At 47.1% G+C, this 20,955-nt stretch overlaps 1 protein-coding gene across 5 annotated transcripts in view; it reads right to left on the bottom strand.

The window, feature by feature from the left end:
* Positions 1–2,060: 2,060 nt before the first annotated feature.
* Tmem268 (transmembrane protein 268) overlaps positions 2,061–20,955 on the bottom strand; it is a 34,916-nt gene continuing 16,021 nt past the window's right edge. For 4 of the 5 annotated variants that reach the window (XM_078048055.1, XM_078048056.1, XM_078048054.1 and 1 more), the window contains 3 exons: positions 18,800–18,880; positions 17,768–17,950; positions 2,061–14,801 (listed from right to left, as the gene is read on the bottom strand). In XM_078048055.1, coding sequence (XP_077904181.1) covers positions 14,622–14,801; positions 17,768–17,950; positions 18,800–18,880 — 444 coding nt within the window. In that variant the 3' untranslated portion in view covers positions 2,061–14,621. The remainder of the gene's footprint in view (positions 14,802–17,767; positions 17,951–18,799; positions 18,881–20,955) is intronic. The other variant, XM_078048058.1, reaches the window with a different exon arrangement.

Raw genomic sequence — 20,955 nt, 5'->3', positions numbered from 1 at the left:
CTTGGCCAAGAGACCTAACATACTCTCTGTGCCTCATCTGTTCAGTAACAGTATCTACCCACGGCATAAGGAACTATTGGTCCCAAATTCCTCCCCCTTCTCTGCCGTATCTTCTTGGGTGAAGGCTCTTGGGCTCTGTCATGTGACTTGTTTGTGCACAGAACTTGACAGGGTCTGAGGCTTGCTCCACCTGCCTCTGGCACCCCATGACAAGAATACCCTTGCCACCCTCCAACCAAGAAGGGTGACAGCCACAGGAGGCAGGGCCACACTGCCAACCTGACAGACATGATGGGCAGCGGGAAGGACCCCTGGAGAGGGCCTCAGCAGATACCCTCCTCCTCCCGCCTCTGTGGTCCAGTCCAGACCCCCCTGGCTCAGCATTCCCTGGTTCCCGGCTCTGTGACATCACAGACAGCCTCCTGTCCACTCTGCCAGCAGCAGGTGAGTGAGGCTCCAAGGTCAGACCTCACAGTGGGGGGGTCGTTTCTGCACTGGAAGAAGGCATGTCCCCACCTCTCCTGGCGCCTATTCACACCACTAGAAAACAGATGCAGCCCCTCAGTTGCCTTGACCCCTTTCTGTCTCTGGGTCCAGTCTCTCCACCCCAGCTCCAGGAGCCTTCCTGCTAGACCTCATTGACCTTGCCTATTCTGGATATTACACTGTGGGGGTCACTAGAGACCCAAGGTCACAGCCCACTGGGGACACCCCAGGGCCTTTTCTTTGGCTCCTGCTTCCATCTAGAGGCAGGTGCTGGTAGTGCAGGAAACTGCCCCCTGGCTCCTCTGCACGTGTCCCCTATATCACCACGTTTTGAGTTACTAAGCACTCACTGTGCTATGCATAAGACACCACGCTAAGCACTTGCCATCTTTCTGACATCCAATCCTTGCAACATTCTGGAGTAGATTTTGACCATCCATTTGTAGAGAGAAGTAAGCTGAACTTCAAGGAGGTAAAACTGCCTTAAATTACACAGCAAGGTGCAGCAAGAATTTGGATCCCAAGTCCACTGAAGTGAAATACGTGTGCTCTGGACTGTGACGCATCTCCGCCAAGCTTCAGGTGAAGCCTTGCCATTTAAACGGCCGCCCCCCAAAACCCTCAGAGAACAAATCAGTTCTGAAATCTCTTGCTGGAATTGCCTGCAGGTGTAAAAATGGACGGCATAGCAGAGGCTCCAGCTTCAGACCAAAGGACACTAACAGCACGGGGGAGCAGCTCAGGGGCGGAGCGCTCACCCAGCACAGCAAGGCCTGGTTCCATGTCCAGCATGAAGAAAAAAATACTCTAGGAAAATCCTAGCTGCTCCTCTTGGTTCTTGAGCAAGTCACCCTTCTGAGGCCCAGTTAACCGTTCAGTAGAAATAAAAGAAATGAGCCCCCAGATGTTAAAGGATGTCACAGGCCCAAGGTGACTGATGGACAACAGTGTCCTTGACACTGAGGCTGTTTCTCCTCCCATTCCCTTCTAAGGCTGGGGTCTCGGGGAGCTCGGGAGAACCTGAGAGAGGATGTCTCTATTTCTATGAGAGCTAAAAGCATGTTCACGGGAGGGACAGTGGGGGAGAACTGAGCGCAGTGCTGTCCCGCCGTCCAGGAGGGCTCCTGCGTCATTCAACAAGGAAAGGACGCCTGCTGTGGAAAGCCCTGTGCTGGGGTCCAAATGGGACCTGCACCCATCCCTGTCTCCCTGAGAGCAAGACTGTCACTCTTGCTCACTGCAGGATCCTCCATGCGCCCACATGATGCCTGGCACCAGAGCATCCTTGGTAAATGTGGTTGTCCCCAGGCGTCCATGGTGGGGTTGGCTTTACCAAAATCCATGAATGCTCAAGTCCTAGAAAATGTCCTAGTATTTGCACGTAACATACACGCATTCTCCCCTGAATTTTAAATCATCTCTAGGCTATTTATAATACCCAACAGAATGTGAATGTTGGGCCAAAGCCATTATTTGTTGAGGGAATAATAAGAAAAAGCCTGTATATGTTCAGTCATTTTTTTCAAATATTTTCAATCTGTGGTGGCTTGAATTCATGGACAGTGATGAATATATATGCTAAATAAAAATTTTTTTAATCATACATTTTTTTCATAGGCAAATAAACAGAGAGTGAAAACAGTCCATTCAATAAATATTTGCTGAGCACCTGCCATGTTTGGGCAAACTCTGTGCAGGAACAGGAAGGGCCATGATTCAGGGAAGGGATGGTGGGACCACAGGTGAGAATCCCTAATTTGTCCCAGCACAAGAGAGGGCTTCCTGAGGAGGTGACACTGGAGCCTCATCAGGAATGATGGGTGGAGATGGGAGGAAAGAATGTAGGGGCAGAGGAACAGCTAGCCCACAGGCAGCAGCAGGACACGGGCCACCAAGGGTCTCTGAATCAGAGTGGCAGGACTTTTGTGAGTGAGCCCACAGAACAGAGGCAAGCTGTGTCATGACCCAGAGGCCAGAGCAGGCAGTGGGGATGGGGGCAGGTGATGGGGGAGGTGTGGAGGAGCTAGAGTCAAAGGCCAGATGGATGACGGATCGTGAGAGGAGGACAGGTTCCGCCCCCATTCTGGCTCTGGACATAAAGTGAATTGTAGGACCTGTCCTCAGATAGGGACCATGGGCAGAGGAGAAGCAGGTTTGGGCTGGAAATGGGGACAGGGGTCCCACCCACAGGCAGCTAGAGTAACCCTATTAGTCATCCAAAAAGCCACCCATCTGTTTGGCCGGTGGGTTAAGCTGGCAGTGTGCTATGGCTTGTGACCTGCTTGGAACAGAAATGATTCACTCACCCCTTGCTACTCCCTAATGACATCATCTGCTTGTACCCAGGCCCAAAGTGGGACAGATTTGGTTCATTCATTCACACATAAGTATCTATGGAACACCTGCCCTACACCCTGTGCTGGAGACCCAACAGCACCTTCTGGGAGCCAGGGCACATGTCAATGAGTAAGTTCTAGAACATGTTAGAGTGCAACAAGGGCCGGAGCAGTACCATGTGTGGAAGGGGAACAGGGAACACCATGAGATAGAAGGGGACTTAAAGAGGAAGAATACACAGGAGAATGAGGTCAGGCCAACAGGCCCAAGGAGCCCTCACTAGAGTGACCCACAGCTGGAGGGGGCTGAGGAGGAGCCCTGGCATTTCTAGAGGAGCAGCACTTCCTATGGAAGTCGTGTCTGGTGCCGCTGAAGTAGAGGAAAGGGGGAGTGGAAAGAGAGCCCGGGGGGACTGCTCGGAGTCAGGGCTAGGCTGTGAGCTGTCAGGGGAGGCCCAGGGAAGGGCTCTTACTCCACACAATATGGGAAGCCAATTTGCTTTGGGAAGAGGTGACGCATTCCAACGGACACACTTAAGGAAGACCAGGTGGGAGAAGCAGAACTCTAGTTTAGGCAATAGTCCAGGGGAAAGAGAGATGAGGGCTGGGACAAGACTGGAGGGATGGGAAGTCAGAGTCCAAGGAGGCCGGCCAGGGAGTGAACCCGAGGGCTGGGATCGACTTACGACCATCATGATGGAAATTTTCATGGTGAGATTTTGGCCACATAAAAAAGGGCAGAAAGAGGAGATGGTCAGGGCCTAGAAGAGACTGAAAGAGGTTGGGAATAAGATGGACTTACAACCTTGGTCATTAGAGCTGGAAGGATCCTTGGAAAGACAATGCAGTCCAAGGACCTCTCACAGATGGCGAGCCTAAGTCCAAAGACACCTGGGCCATGCAAAGTCACGCAGTGAGTTAGTGGTGGGGCCAGGAGTTAAACCAGCAAAGCTGAACTTCATAATCACCCCCCCCCATGGAACTGGGCCCAGCTGGAAGAAACTGGAGCCCATAAGCCATATGAAGAAGGAATGGAGAGACAAGGAGCAGATTGAGTGCTCTGAGCACCAGCCAGCACCGAGGCTGGTTACAGACACAGCTTCATGTGAAGTGGCACTACTCTCTCCATTTTCCAAATAAGAAAGGGGGATCCAAAGAAATTACAGGCCCATCCAGAGCACTCACCTAGAAAGCAGAAGGCAAGCTTGCCTGTGTGTGCTGCTCCACGTGCTCCTTCTGCTACCACAGGGCTCAACAAAGAAGGGTCAGACATTTTTCCGCCAGTCTTATGTTCATTTAGGAAAGAGCCCTGTGCAGAGAACTGTACCAGACCCCCCAAGATCTGCTGATTCAAGATGGCACCCCTGTAGGTAGAGACCGGCAGAGCAGAAGTTCCAAGTACTTCCCACAGGTAGAACATTTTAGCTAGTAGAGGAAGGACTGGCCCCCAGAGAGGCAGGTCCAGGCAGTGGGCTTGGACCTGCCAGTCACGGGGAGCTACAGAGGGTTGGGGTGGGGGTTCAGTATGACCCACTGCTTAAATAATAATGGGCTTCTGGGATTGGGGCTGCAGAGTCAGACACCCAGTGTCCTTTCCTCTTCCCAAAACATGGCAGCCAAGATCTTCTGTTGCTGCTGCAAGGACAGTAACGGAACTTCCAGCACTGTTGTTGTCTCCCACAAGCCAAGAATGTCCCAACAGTGTCATCCACCGTCCTTAAGTAGGTGGCAGACCTCAGTGTGGGACAGTTGGCAAGAACACCCAAGTTCTTCCTTCTCACGGCTCTGTTCTCCCAGCCCTCACCTTCTGGGACACACTGGTTTCTTTCATCCTTTGGGGGTGTGGAAGTGGAAGAGTTACCCAAACCTATAACAAGACAGCCAAAAACTACATTCATTGTTAGATATTAGTTATTGGGTACTAGTTAAGATCACTGTCTTTACTCATATATGGCAGTTTAAATTTTTCCTTGGCTAGTTACTAAGCTTGAATACCACACTGACCCTCCCTCTTTCTCAGCAAAATAGGAATAGCAATAACATATTACCTACTTTGCAGGCTCTCGGAAGTATTAAATGATGTAATGGATATAAAGGCCTAGACTATGTTCTGTGTGTGTGTGAGTCAGGATCAGCCACGTTAGGTTGAAATAACAAGCAAACTCTCAAATCTCAATTGTTTAACACAATTTGGAGTCATTCTTAGCTCAAACAATTTTCTTTTAACGCAAGGAAGAATTTGAAGAATCCCAATGTAGGATAAAATTAAGACCATTCATTCATATGTCCCCTCAAAGCCTTTATCCAAGATAATATTTTTCTTTCATTCTTTCAGATCTGAGAGTAAATTCTTACCAAAGTGATTATCAGAAGAGACGTTCACATCAATCCTGCAGCAAACGGGTAATAGTCAAGAAGTGCAACCCTGCAAGACCCTGAGCATTTAGGAACATGGGTCTCTAAGCTGCACAGCTAATGGAGGGTCTCCATGAAGAGGAAGGCAGTGGGCACGAGTCATGAAGACTGATTCAGAAACTCCCCTGCAGGAGGAGAAGATGTCTGAGCCATCTCTGTGTCACCTGACAGTCATTCCAATTCCTGGAATAGTCACGGAGGGAGGATCTGCCTCCAATTAAAGTCCTTGGTCGCATCAGAAGATCTGTCCCTTTCTCTTTCCCCCTTTCCCAGGCTGCTTTTGAGATCCCCAAAAACATGGAGCTAGTTGACCCTGGCATCTCTTGCAAGTAAACATTTCGGTCACCAACAGATTCAGTGTCTCATCAGGACACATTTCCTCATGGAGAGCATCTTCTCGCTGTGTCCTCATGTGGTGGAAGGGGAAAGGAGTCGCTCTTGGGTCTCTGTTATAAAGGTACTAACACTAATTCTGATGGCCCTGGGCTCATAACATAGTCACCTCCCAAAGGAATTATAATTTCAAAATGAATTTTAGGGGATACAGACTTTCAGAATATCATAAACAAGGGGAGTTGGAAAATAACATATTAGCAGTCCCTGTGCCTACCCACTCCAAAAAGGAGGGGAAAAGAACTATGTTGTCTATGTGGCAATACTGTGGGTAAAATTCATACCTTCTATGGGAGGCCCATCCTGGCTGCAATGTGAAGGATGGATTTGAGTAGAATAATGAGAAGAGCAACTTGTAAAGTATGGTACCTTGCTTACTCAGTGCCAGATCCTCTTCAAAGTGCTTCATAAATATCAAGCCAGGCAGTACAATAAACCAAAGAGGTTAGTACAACTACTGCCCTGTTTTTACAGATTAAAAAACTGAGACTCATAGAGGTTTACATAAATCTTTTAGGATTTACACTAAGATGTGGCAGATTGGGACTTGAACTCAGGAAACCTGACTCTGTAGTTCACACTCTTAAACCACAAAGCTAGGCTGTCCCCAAGTAATTGTGGAATGAAATTCAGTTGTTACTCTTGGCCTCATATTGACTGTTCATTGCCTGCTCTTCAGAAATGGAGCTGGGCCCTTTACTTTTCCTTGGTAGGAAGTGCTATGTCCAACTTGGCCAGTAGAGTGTTGGGTCTGAGGCACTCACTTTAGCAGGCTTCTGCAGACAGATTCCCCAGTGCCTGGCTCCTGTAGTGGAGGCAGCTTTTGCAGCACAGGTATCCTAAGGTAAGTGGAGACCAGCAGCACTCTGCAACTACCAACTTCTCCTAGTGTCCTCCACCAATGGGGGAGTGCCCCTGAGTGGGCATGTTTCTAGAACATTCAAGGCCTGGATCTCAGGTGCAGATAGGGGATGGGAACACCCCCCCACCCCGCCAGGAGCAAATTTATCTCAACCCGACTTTTCCCAGAAACAGCAGTAAATCCTCTCTAAAGTAAGTTCAAAACCCTTGAATATTGCGTTAATTTTTCATTTAAAATGTCTATCATTCAATCAAAACTTACCAGGAATGTCAAAAGATAAGAGCAACTGACTTAAAGCAATAGAAAAAAAGGCATATTAAAGTGACTTAAATTAAAAAAAAAAAATCTGCAAAGTAATCAGATATTGGACACAGAAGATAAGAGCTTTTAAATGAGTACAATTAAATATTGAAGAAAATAGATGAAGATATGGATAATTTCATCTGAAAATGAAACTATTTTAAAATTCAAATTAAAATTATAGAATTGAATACTACAATAGAGGATGTTAAGAATTCAGTTGACGAGGCTGGGCATGGTGACACATGCCTATCTATAGTCCCAGCAACTCAGGAGAATGAGGCAGGAGGACCACAAATTCAAGGCCAGCCTGGGCAAACTTAGTCTGGCCCTTTATAAAAACAAAAAATTAAATGGGTTGGGGACAAGCTGTCCCTCTCCTCGGTCTATACCCAAAGGACTTAAAAACAGCATACTACAGGGACACATCCACATCAATTGTTATAGCAGCACAATTCACAATAGCTAAACTGTGGAACCAACCCAGATGACCTTCAACAGATGAATGGATTTTTTTTAAATGTGGCATATATACACAATGCAATATTACTCAGCAACAAAAATATCTTTCAAAAATTAAAAAAATAGAGACTTTTCAAACAAAAACTGATAAAATCATGGTATTTGCAGGTAAATGGATGGAGTTAGAGAAGATAATGCTAAGTGAAGTTAGCCAATCTCAAAAAAACAAATGTCAAATGTTTTCTTTGGTATAAGGAGGCTGATTCATAGTGAGGTAGGGAGAGGGAGCATGGGAGGAATAGATGAACTCTAGATAGGGCGGAGGGGTGGGAGGGGATGGGAGGGAGCATGGGGTAATTAATGATGGTGGAATGTGATGGACATTACTATCCAAAGTACATATATGAAGACATGAATTGGTGTGAATATATTTATATATAAACAGAGATATGAAAAATTGTGCCTATATGTGTAATAAGTATAATGCATTCTGCTATCATATATAAATTTTTTAAATTTACATAAAAATATATATTAAAGAAACATTAAAATTAAAAAAAAAACAGGCTGGGAACATAGCTCAGTAGTAGAGCACTACTGGTTCACTGCTCAGTATCACATAAAAAAATCACAGAATTAACAACCAATTAAATACAAATAAAGGCAATATCAACGGAAAAGAAAATAAATCACAGGAGCCAAACAAAAGAATGGAAATTAGAAAAAGTAGTCTTAAACTAGGTGTGGTCCTGCTCACCTATAATTCTAGCAACTCAGGAGGCTGGGGCAAGAGGATCTCAAGTTTGAGGCCAGCCTCTGCAACTTGGTGAGAGACCCTATTTCAAAATTTAAAAAGAATAGTCTTAGAGAATTCTTTATCTACCAAAAGACTCAGAATCCTTGAAGAATTTTTTACTTACCAAAATTTTACTTACCAAAACTATCTTTCAAAAATAAAAAAATAGAGACTTTTCAAACAAAAACTGAATTGTCACTGTAAGATCTATACCAGGAGGAAAATACTAAAGCTATTTCTAAATATACTATACGAAACACCATACCATACTCAAGAAAAGCTCTGTAGTTAATTCCAGGAGAATGAGAAAGAGACGAATGTAAGACTGATCATGAAAGTATAGAAATAAACAAATAGTAATTTTAAAAGGTAACAGTAATAGAGACACATGGATAATGAGCTTAATGAACAGTCGCTGCGAAAAGAATTAACAGCAATGTCTGTTGTCATTTCCAATACAGAAAGAACTAGAAGCTGTTAAAGAACAGCATTGCGGGCAGGAAGATGAATAGGCTGGCCTCTGTCCAGGAAGTGCTGGGAGTCCTCATGTACAATGACGCCAAGCAATCAGGGAGGGTGTTGTCATCTAGGGTGACCACTGAAAGAAGCATACACCTCATAGGCTGACGCAGGACCAATCACCTAAAACAAATAGACAAACAAGAGGAAATACAACTGTTTCAAAAATCTGAATCCAAAAGTCAGCAAGAGAGAAAAACTAAAAGCAGAAATCAATAGAAAGTAGAGGGTAAGACGGTATTATTTAAGCCCAAATTAGTAACTCCTTTAGACATAGCATAGCAAATACTCAAAAAAAAAAAAAAAAAAAAGACTCAGGGCTGGGGTGTAGCTCAGTAGCAGAGCACACGCATAACGTGCACAAAAGCCATGGGTTCAATCCCCAGCACTGTGAGAAAATAAATAAATAAAAACAATTCCATAAAAGAAAATCCTATGTGCCTATAAGGGTGACACCTTAAATATAAGAATGCAGACAATTTAATGTAAAAAGATGAACAAAGGTGTATTATGTAGTCAGTACTCAACAGAAAGCTAATCCTCTCAGTAAACTAGAAATAGAAAACTTCCTCAACTTGATAAAAAAAAAAATTTTTAAAAGAACACAGCTAACAATATACTTAGAACTGAGAAACTAGAAACTTGACCACTAAGATCAAAAATAGGGCAAGGGAGCTGGGGATGTGGCTCAAGTGGTAGCGTGCTTGCCTGGCATGCGTGCGGCCTGAGTTCGATCCTCAGCACCACATACGAACAAAGATGTTGTGTCCGCCAAAAACTGAAAAATATATATTAAAAAAAATTCTCCCTCCCTCTCTCTCTCTCTCTCTCTCAAAAAAAAAAAAAAATAGGGCAAGGATGTTCCCTCTCACTGTTACTTTCAACTTCATACTAGAAGTCCTAGCCAATGCAATAATACAAGAAAAGGAAATGAGAGGTATGCATAATAAGAGGAAATATAACTGTTTGCAGATGGCATGATCATCAATGTAGAGACTCCTAGAACAACTGAGTAATTATAGCAAGGGTGAGATATAAGCTACAAACTAGGAGAAACTATTTGCAAAAGATACATCCAATAAAGGACTATTATCCAAAATACACAAATTATTAAAATTCAACAATAATGAAACAAACCACCCTTAATAAAATGGGCCAAAGATCTTAACAGGCCCTCCACCCAAGTAGATCTATAGATAGAAAATAAGCAGAAGAAAGGATGCTCTACATCATATGCCAAAATGGAGATGGAACAATAAGATATGGTTACACACCTATTAAAATGGCCATGGGCTGGGAATGCTCAGTTGGTGGAGTCCTTGTCTTGCATGCACAAGGCCCTGGGTTATAATCCCCAGCACCATACAAAAAAATGGTCAAAGTTCAGAATATTCAGGAGACTGACATCATCAAATGCTGTCCCAGATGTGGAGCATCAAGAACCCTTGTTCATTACTGAAGGATTGCAAAATGCTTCGCCCACTTTGGAGGACTGTTTGATTTGCAGTTTCTTACAAAACTCAACATACTCTTATTATGCAATCAACAATCATGCTCCTGTGGGGTGTGCAGTGAAAACCACCCAGGGATGTTGGTAATGGCCTTCTTCATAATTGCCAATACTTGGGAGCAACCAAGACATCCTTTGGTAAGTAAAGGGATAGATAAACTGAGGTACATCCAGAAAATGGAATATTATTCTCTGGTAAAGAGAATGCGTTATCAAGGCTTGAGGAGACATGAAGGAACCTTAAATGAATATTACCAAGTGAACGAAGCCAATCTGAAAAGACTCCACACTGTAGAACATTCCAGAAAAGCAAAACCGTGGAGATGGGAAAAACGACTGGGTGAGGGATGTGAGGAGGTAGAAGGGATGGACAGGCAGAGCACAGAGGGGTTTTAGGGCAGTGAAAAGCCTCTTCTACTGCAGTGGGTACATGTCACCATACACTTGTCCAAACCCACAGAATGTGCACCACCAAGAGTGAACTCTAAAGCTAACCACAGACTTTGGGTGATTACGCTGTGTCGATGTGGGTTCATCAAATTCAATATCATGCATCACTGGCAGGGGGTGCTGATCATGGAGAAGCTAAACGGGTGTGGGGCTGGGGAGTACATGGAAATCTCTTACCTTCCTTTGCTGTGAAATCCCTCTAAAAACGTTAAATCATTCCAAAAGAGAAAGAAAAAAGAAAACTGATCTACCATGCAATGCAAAGTAGATCTTAAGGCAGAAACTCTACTAGGGATGAAGGGGGAAGTTTCACAAAGATAAAAGTCAACTCATCCCCAAGTTATGGGGGATGATTCTCAATTTGTAACCATGTAACAACAGAGCAAAACTTGACAACAGCACCAAACATGTTATCAAATATGTTCATACAAAATCTGTATGCAAGCTTTCTTTGCAGCATTATTCACAATAGCCAAAAAGTACCAACAACCCAATTAGTCAGCGGATTGTGGTGTGTCCATGTGGTGTGCCCACGTGATGGACTATTACTCAGCCATAAAAAGGAACCAAGTAGTGATACGTACAACATGGATGTCCTTAAAACCATGAAGAGAGCCAGAAACACAGGCCTTTCATACAAATAAACATTTACCCAAAATGTCCACATGGGAAAATCTGTGGACAGGAAAGTATACTAGTGGATGCCAGAGGCTAAGGAAAAGGGAAGCCGGGAGTGCTAGTGGGTATGGGAGGTATTCAGGATTTTTCTGGAAGGAGGGGCAATGAAAATCCTCTAGAATTAAACAGCAGTGGGGGCTATGCAGCCTTCAACACACACTAAAAACCACTCAACTGCACTCCTTGGTATATAAGTTATATCTCAATTTTTTTAAATACATGGTTTAAAAACAACTTGTCAGAAATAAAAGGAAACAAAAAATAATTGAAGATTTCCCCTCTCTGGATCATTGATACAACAAACCAAAATCAGTAAGGAGGCAGAGTTGAGGAGTTGGGGTGTGGCACAGAGGTGGAGTATTTGCCTAGGAACCAAGAGGCCCTGGGTTCGATCCCCAGTACCACCAAAAGGAAAAAAAAAAAAAAAGGATACAGATTTGAGAAACATAATTAAAAGTTTGTGCTACATACACAAGAAAGATCCAGCAGCCATTGAGGAAAGGCCCCCACGGAGGCTGGGGCGTTGCTCAGTGGCAGAGCAAGTGCTTGACATGCTTGAGGCCTGGGTTCCATCCACAAAACAAATAAATCAATAGTAAGTCAGTCGCCTTTGGCTGAGCGTTTACTATGGACACAGCAGGGACCAGGTCTGCGCTGTAGCACCTCCACCCACTCCCCTTGTTAACACACCTCTCTCAAGAGCTGAGGAAATGGGGGTGTGGGGCCTGCACAGAGGGTGTCTGGCCCCAAGTCACTAGCGTCACTAGCGTGCTTCTGAACCCCTCCTGTGCACCATCTTCCAGGCTTAGTTCCATAAATCTGACGAGGATCTTTGTTCACATAAAAAGACACCAGGGTGCTGGAGTAATTAAGTCTGAAGCAGACAGCAACAAAAATAGAAACAGGCACCTACTGTATACAAGACGGTGAGAGTTTTAAAAATAGCAACAGCTTATTGAGTCCACCAGCTGGTAACTCAAGGTTGCAAGCGCTAACATCTTTCACCATGGACCCTCACGACCACCTGCCAGGCAGACCCATCCCTCTCCTGCTGATGAGGAGCGAGATGACCTCGACAAAGGAAGGACACTGTTCCTAAGTGTCGGGACACTGGAACAGACGTGACCCTGGAATGCAAGCGGTGAGAGGCTTCTCTACCACATCACCATGTCACACCTTCCCGGCATCACCAGGCCCCTGACGGAGCCCGGAGACGGGGCACCCTCCTAGCAGGTTAGCTGATCTTCAAAGCAACCCGGAGGAGTCAGTGACACAGAGATCACAGGGCTTTATAAATGAGGAAACCAAGAGGGGGCAGGTGTCTCTGACGGAGAAATGTACACCTGGGCATGCCCCACCCACCAGGTGAGACCACCAAGAACCCTAAAGAGAGGAGAGGTGGAAGGCCACCTGATACAGACCCTGAAGTTGAGACACTGCTGTCTTGTCATTTAGCAAACCCGTTTTTATTCTGTTGTTATACTTCGTGGATTTTATGATGGGATGATAACTACAGGCTTCTATTGATCACATCCAGAGTGACACTAGATCAGAAGGACAGTGATCACCTTTGTAAACATCTTCACTGAACAAAGCTGCCCTGGGACACGGCTAAACACAGACACTTAACACAGCCATTCCCGGGGCGGGGCTATGCACCTACCTGACCCCTCTTCTCCAGCACAGAAAAAAAACTAACAGGTTTGTCTCCCAGGTGGCAAGCGAGCTGCATTATTAGACTTCAGGTTCACCAGATCCACTTGATGAAGGAGTAGAATCACACTCAAGAGAGGGTAAGTGATTTAGCCAAAGTCACACAGCTAGGAAGCAGCAGATCGGGGACAAGAATCCAGGCCTCCTGACAGGGAGGAGGGACACCAGGATACAGAACCTACACGCCAAAGCCATGAAGGGTGGCAGGACTTCTCTGAATGTAGATGAAGCCAAAACAGACAGAACAAACTTTGGTCCTGGGAGGGCCCTGAACAATCATCCAATCCACCCACCGTACAGAGGGGTAAACTGAGGACCAGTCAAAGAAAGCAACTTGCCAAAAGTTAAACACCTAGAAGAGGAAGACCAAGACCAGAAAGCAGGTCCATCATGACCCGGTTCTCAGCCCCCAGCAATCTGGAGAGAGATTTGAGGAATCTGATATGGAATCGGCAAAGAAATCAATCCACAGGGTTTTGTGTTTTCTTTTTTTTTTTTTCTTTTCTCTTTAGCAGGTGTAAGTCATGCACAAAAAAAGTATAAGGTGCCATCTGGGACCCTGAGAAGTTTACAATCTAGCAAGAAAAAACAGGCATGTGCACAGAAAAACCAGATCAGCAACATAAAACTTCAACCCAAGCAGCAACTGTGTCAAGAATTTAAAGGAGACATCAATGGGGCTTGTTGCTAATCTCCCTGAAGGAGGGATCGGGAAGGCGGGGTTTTAAAGCATGAATACAAGTCCACGAGACAGAAAGGAATGGGTACACCGTTCAGAAAGGGATTCCAACTTATAAAAGGGTTTTGAGAGACAGTCGAAGGCTGAGTCTTGGGGGCTGGGAGCCTTCCATGCTAGGCCAGGGCCTGGGGACTTGCATCTGTGCAACGAGTGGTCTTGAAACATTTGGGGGAGCAGGACAGTCGGAGGTCTTGGAACTCTTCACAGAATTTCACAAGTGACTGATCACATTTCAACATTAGTGTCAGAAAACACAGCTGTGCTATGTCTGCAGTGTGAACCGCGATGGCGGGCAGGCGACACCAGTCCTGCCACCACAGGACCCATCCCTTCCCAGCGTTCCTGCTGGAGGGTCATCGGCCCCTTAACTCCTGCTTCTGTCCTGAGCCCCGAGGCTAGCAGACCACAAACCAGGGGCCACTGTGGTGGAGACAACATGGGGAGAAAAACCTAGGAATGGAGGAAAGTCGGAGAAGCTGCTTCTCTTCTTCAGGGAGGAGAGAGGCAGTCTCACAACTTCAGAGTCAGAGGCAAAGAGCGGTGCCCACCCTGAGCCTTGGTTTCCCCACCTGACACAAGAGGGCTGGGGAGAGGAGCATCATGAGACCAAGCTCTGGACACAAGACTTTCCCCAACGGGTCCTCTTCACATCTCCTGGGCTCTTTGGGTGGTGAAAGGAATGAGGGTGGCCCTTCAGCCATGGCCACACTTCCAGGCCGCACAGAGAACAGCAGGGGCAGGACCAGCTCACAACCACCGGCTTCAGCCCCGCCAGGGATCAGCAAGGGACGCCGGTGAGGTGCGGGACACTGGCACAAGCCTGGCATCGTGTGACTGACCCAGTCTGGTGCGGCCCCCGTGCTTCTCTCCTCACCAGGGGCTTGCCCCTGGCCATCCTGGGCTGTTGAGGCCTCCTCCACTTCTCAGTCCTGACAGCAGATGAAGAAGATCTTGTCCCTAGGTCACCTGGCCAGGAATGGACAACACCCTGTGCCCAGGACCTGGGCTTCTATGAGCTGGCAGGGGCACGGGATCCTGGGAGAGTCTGTGTGCCGTGTCCCCACTCCCTGGGGCAGCTGGGAGGTCACCAAAAGTCGGATGTAGTAGCCACCAAACACTGCCAGCAGCTGTCGGGCCATTTCCTGGAAGAGGCAGAGAAGCAGAGTGAGGCCACAGGGACACACCTTGAGGGAGGTGAGCGGGGGGCCTCTGGCCCCCAGCCCAGGAGTGATGCTCTCTGGGAGAGAAGAGGCGGGGCTGGCACCCGAGGCTCTCAAAGACTCTAGCCCCTCCTAGAACCCAGCTCAAAGGCTCCCTGGCTAGGGGCTGGCGCAGCTGGGCTTCCTCATCTCCAAGGGGGTAACTAATGTGTGTGAACGATAAAACGCACAGGGACTGGGGCGTGGCTGGGTGGTAGAACACGGGCTTAGCATGCGTGAGGCCTTGGGGTCAATCCTCTGCAATAATAATAATAATTAATAATAATAATAATGGACACATAACCTCAAAGCACTAAGGAAATTACCAACCCTCCTCACACACTCTTCCCATTTCGAATGTCCATGAGTCTGTAAAAGTAAGTGAGGTCAAGGTGATCACTTAAGAAGAGGAAAATGAGGACCTGGGGAAATTTCCCAATGGAGCAGGAGTCTCCAATTCACACAGAGTACCTGGTAGGTCTCTTTATACAAGCACTCCTAATGTATAAAAGGTTGCTTATAAAAATTGGACTTAACCCAAAAGGACAAACACGGTCCGCTGATGTCCAAATGCTGTCTCTACTACATAAGGCACCTGGAGCAGTCAATTCACAGCAAGAAAAGGCAGAAGGGCAGCCCCAGGGGCTGCGGGGAGAGGAGGGGCAAGTGTTACGGGTGTGGAGCTTCAGCATGGGGGGCCGAGGGTGCTCTGGAGGTGGTGGTGCTAACACCGTGAACATAATCAAAGCCACTGAGCTGTATACTCAAAATGATTAAGACGGTGCACTTCATACTATCTATACTTTACCAAAATGAAAACAATTAAAATGTACTTTGAAGAATTGAAGAATTTCAAGAATTTTAAAAATTAGAATTAATGCATGCTGTTAACACACCCACTAGTCTAGCAGGTGAGATTCGAGGGAAACGTGCTTATTCTTAGAGCATATCCAAGGTCTTTCACAAGACCACTGTCCACTCCAAATGTAATGAAATACGATGCGGGTTCCATCCAGGCAACTTGTGCCTATAGAGTCAGGAATGAAGGCAGCCATGCCAATCAAGAAGGCCACGGGGAAAGGCAGGTCCTCCCCTCTACACTGACCCTGAGTGGTGTCCCCGCCTGCTGAGCCCAAGTCTTCCTGAGTAACAGGGAGAACCCTCGCACCTACTACCTGAGTGGGGGAGGGCTGTAGGAGCCAAAAGATCGAAAGCATTTAGCCAGGGCCTGATAAACAACATCAATAGCATTACCATTATCACACATAAAACTCAGAAACCACCCGGTTCAGAGAACAGCTTTTTGTTTGACTTGTTCTTTGTGCTTGAAAATGTCAAATAGTCTATCACTCATCAGATTGGTTTTCTCACCAATTTGGTCTAGAATCAATAACATAAGAAGCTAAGAACTGTAGCAAGAAAATTGGCTAAGCTACATTCTCCCTTGCTCCATGACCTTGGGTGAGTCAGCCGACCTCACAGAACCTACTTTGCCCATCAAAAAGGGAAAGTAACCCCCACCACAGAGAGTGTGCTAAAGCATTTTATGCAGGACAAAAATCTGTAAAAATGGAAAAGGTCACTTTAACTATCTATCTTTTACAGACTCTGGGCTCACAGAAATAGGACCGTGCAGACTATATGGAGACTTGGGGAGTGACTGCGTTTTCCCTAGCTAAATTACAAGAGCAGCTCCTTTAAAACTATGCACACATACACACTTGATATTCAGGACAGGAAATTTTACTTCTATGGATTTGAAAACATCATTTAAAAGACCCAGGTTTAATGGGCTATTGCATCTAAGCCCAAACACGCATGCCACAATAAAGTATGTGACCTTATGAATCTTTTCTGCTCTTTAAAAAAAAAAAGTCAATAGGATCCAAGTGAAAAGATTCATACAGTCATCATTTTCTCTTTGAAGTAGTCCTACTGGCAGGCCTCCAATTCCCATGGGGGCAAAAGAGGGGAGTCGGGGCTGGTTTGAACCTTGAAGTCCTAAAGATTAGGGCTGAAATTAAATCAAAGTGATCTCCTAAAGTTCCAAATGTCCCCCAAGGTCACTCCTTGCTGCTTGTCTCCCTGACTGTGGGTCTGTGCTCCTGGTTTAGCCTGACCCAAGAGGCAGCTTGGGTAGCAGGACCCACAGACCTGGGGAGCTATGGGAACGAGACTGCAACAGAATTCAAAGACTCATATCAAATCCAAATATCCCACGGCAGTTTAAGTAGAGAGATGGAGGGGTGGTAGGACAGATGGGTAGATGATTCATCAATTGATTGATAAACATGTTTTAAAGATCAGTATTGACAAAGTAAGCTGTAATCTGTGAACATGAAACTACCATCCAATATTCAAGCTGAGTACAGCAAAGCGCGCCTGGGATCCCAGCAGTTTGGGAGACTAAGGCAGGAGGATCGCGAGCTCCAGGGCAGCTTGGGAAACTTAGCAAAACCCTGTTTAAAAATCGAATGAAGGACTGGGGTTGTGGCTCAGTGGTAGAGCGCTCGCCCAGCATGTGCAAGGCCCTGGGTTTGATCCCCAGTACCACATAAAAATAAATAAAAATAAAGATATTGTGTTCAACTACAACTAAACAAAAAATATTTTTTTAAAAATCAAATTAAAAGGACTGGGGAAGTAGCTCTCAGAGGTAAAGCACCTCCGGACTCAATCCTCAATAAAGGAAAAAAAAATCCAAGACACTGAAAAACAAAACCAAAAATCCTAATCAGTACAAAACAATTTCTATAAATTATTTTTTAAAGTGTTGAGTAGGCAAAAAGAAAGTTCAAAGATTCGGGCTTCAAGGTTTGGATGGTGTCTACCAACTCCCCGCGGAATCCACACCTACATGGCCACCTCCTCTCAGGAGGAGGATGGCCCCCAGTCTCAGTGCCTGTTACCTCCGGCTCAGCCTCGGGAACGAGCTGGTGGAGCTCCGTCTGCAGGAGCGGTCTCTCCTGAGGACGAGGACTGCTGGGCAGCAGAGGAGCCTCCTCCGAGCTCTCGGGGCCCTCCGCCATCGTGGGGCTCACCCCCGTCTCCAGGACAACATATAACTGGCTCAGTCTGCTTCTCAGCAAGGACTGCAAAGGAAACAGAGAGGAGTGTGGGTGCTTCCTAAATTGGGTGGGAGCTGGGAGGCGCAGGCTGCCTGCGCTGCAGACCCAGTGGAGGATGAGCTAACTATGGACTCGATGCTGGCCTCAGAAATATCTGGAACTGAGTCACATGGTGAGGGCCCCTCCTCCCCCATAAGAGCCCAGCCCTTAATGGCCTTATAAAGGGCTCACCTTCCAAGCTCTCATTTGCTCCTCAAAGTGGCAAGGAGCCCAGGGCTCAGAGCCCGGAGGCTCAATCCCCCACCAGCTACAAGACCATGACCACAGACAGGCTGTGGTCTCAGAGCCTGATTCCTCCTCTGCAGAATCAGTAAGATCTCCCCATTTTCTGAATAAATGGTAGAAAGCACTTTGAAGAAGTGAGTCACCTAAACCCATTATACCTTTGGGTCCACCAGAGTTGATCATTAATATGACTCTGAGTATAAAGAAATACATATTCAGCCAAGCTTGGTGATGCACACACACCTGTAATCCCAGTGACTTAGGAGGCTGAAGTAGGAGGATTGCAAGTTTGAGGCCAGCACAGCAATGTAGTGAGACCCTAAACTACCTTGTCTCAAAATAAAAAATAAAAGGACTGGGGATGGATGTGGCTCAGTGGTAAGCACCCCTGGGTTCAATCCCCAGTACCCACCCCACCAAAAAAATTGGAAAGCAGAAAAGCAACCACCAATTTCATGAATTTCATGCAGGGCTTCTTCTTTCTAAGGTACTTTTTCTTGGATATTTTTCCAGTGTTAAGGCAATGTGGTCTACACAGTCTGGCCTCCTGGTTTATTTTGCTGGTGTTGTATGGTTACGAGAGCTTACCTCTTGGTTAGTCTTCATATCCTGAATGTGGTCAGACAAAAACTGCACGCAGTCCTCCAGGTCGAAGTAGACAAACCAGAGCTGTGCAGGGAAGAGCCAGGCCCCGTGGTTCGCCTGCCAGCAGCCTCCCACTCCAGGCCGGGGGCCCACCCGCTGCTCCTCACCAAGGACCACCCTTCTGAGGAACACCCAGTTTGTTCCGCTCTCCCAGAGCCCTCCACCATGACCACGTCTCCTCTGTACAGCCGCCAGGAAAAAAACGACTTTGCGTTCAAAGTTGGAAAATGTCCAGTCCTGTACCAAATGGCAGTGGCTTTATCCCCACAGGTCACCGAGCATCCCAGAGAGAAGCTAACCCTTCCTAGAGCAGGGCATGTGCACGCCTGTCATCCCAGCAACCTGGGAGGCTGAGGCAGATGGACTTCAAGTTGGAGGCAGCCTCAGGAACTTAGTGAGGCCCTCAGCAACTTAATGAGACACTAAATCAAAGTGAAAAACAAAAAGGGCTGGGGTGTGGCTCAGTGGCAAATACCCCTGGGCTCAATCCCCAGTACAAAATATTAAAAATCAAAAAATAAATGAATAAACCCTCTGGGCCATCACTGTTCTTCTGGGGCCACCAGAAGAACTCTGTAGTCAGGGCACATTTCTGCCTGGAACCCAGATGGACAAATGAGTGGAACCCTTCACAGACGACACCTCCATTGCTCATGCCCAGATCCAAGGTCATCACCTTGAGTGCTCTGGGGGAGGGAGCAGGGTAAGCCTCCACCTCACCTCCACCTCACCTTCCACCTCGACCTCAGAAGTCCCCAGGAGGCCAGGCCACACTCACAGGCCGAATCTTCCAGGGCCACGCATTATATAACACCTTGCCATAATCACAATCCAAGTTCTAAAAAACGAGGGGTGCCCCTCACCTCCACCTCCATGCACTGGCCACGGCCCTCCACCCAGTGTCTGCCCCACGAGAGCCAAGCACACCGCCCACTGCCTGCTGGTCTCCCACTGTCTCATCCAAGGAGAGGAGTTTTGTCAAAGCTTTTTACTCTAAAGATTTCCAAACAGGTACCAAAGTAGGCAGTAGCCCTCCCTCCTCCTGTGTCAACTACTGTCCCCTCATGGCCACTCCTGTTTCCTCTCTACCCTCTCTCCTGACCCATCAAAACACCCCTGCACACCCTGGCCATTTTGACACTAGGTCCCCTCATCCCCCGATGCTATTTTGAAAATGACAAGACACAGTTGCCTGAAAAGGAGTGTCCATGCACCCGGCCTCCAGCCCACCACCATCTGACATACCAGGTCACCCCTCCCCATGCCAACTGATAAAGCAGAGCCAGAGCTCGGCGAGGCTAAAGGGACCAGCAGAAGCTCCCTGTCCACAAGGCCACACTCTGGTGATGTACCTGGTTCACCCCCTGACGTTGGGCTCATGTGCTCAACTCCACAGGCAGAGATCTATGTAGTTCTCTGCTGCTGCTTCAGCAGCTAGAACATGTCAGGCACATAGTAGGCTCTCAATAAACTCCTGTGGGATAGACAAGGCCTTTGCATAAGGATTCTCCCCAGGCCCTGTGCGTGCCCACCCCCAGGCTCCTCCAGGCTCTTCAGTGCAAGGGGGAGAGCAGACACAGTGCCAAGGAGATGTGGCAACCCCACTGGGCAGAGTCCAGCTAGGATCATGACCGCCAGCCCCAGTTGTGTCCCAACCCACTGTGAGACTTTGTACTTGTCACCTTAAGGCCTCCCCTCTGTCTCTAGGATATAGAAAATGACCGAGCCAGGTAGACAAGGCCTTCAGCACCTGATCTGCCCCTCCAGCCTCATCTCTCCCAGCTCTGTCCTCCCTGGTGGCTCCTCATGGTCCCTCAAAGTGCCCTGTCTGCCTTGCATCTCAGCCTTGCCAGGGCCTTTCTTTGCCCCAGGGCCAGCAAGGCATTGTGACCATGTGACCACATGCCTGCCATCCTCACAAGCCTGTGAGCTGTTGCTGGCTGGACACCTCTGGTATCCTTCAGTGCCCACAGGGGGCTCAGCCCCAAGGAGCTGTCTGGAGCAGGGAGGAAGGGTGGGCCTGTGACATCATCTCACCTGCAGGCTCCTGGACCTGCTGCACAGGCTGGGAGATACAAGGCCAACTGTCCTCAGGAGCC

The sequence above is a fragment of the Ictidomys tridecemlineatus genome, chromosome 4, assembly GCF_052094955.1.
Source record: "Ictidomys tridecemlineatus isolate mIctTri1 chromosome 4, mIctTri1.hap1, whole genome shotgun sequence".
Lineage (NCBI taxonomy): Eukaryota > Metazoa > Chordata > Mammalia > Rodentia > Sciuridae > Ictidomys > Ictidomys tridecemlineatus.
This window is presented reverse-complemented; position numbering and strand designations above follow the sequence as displayed.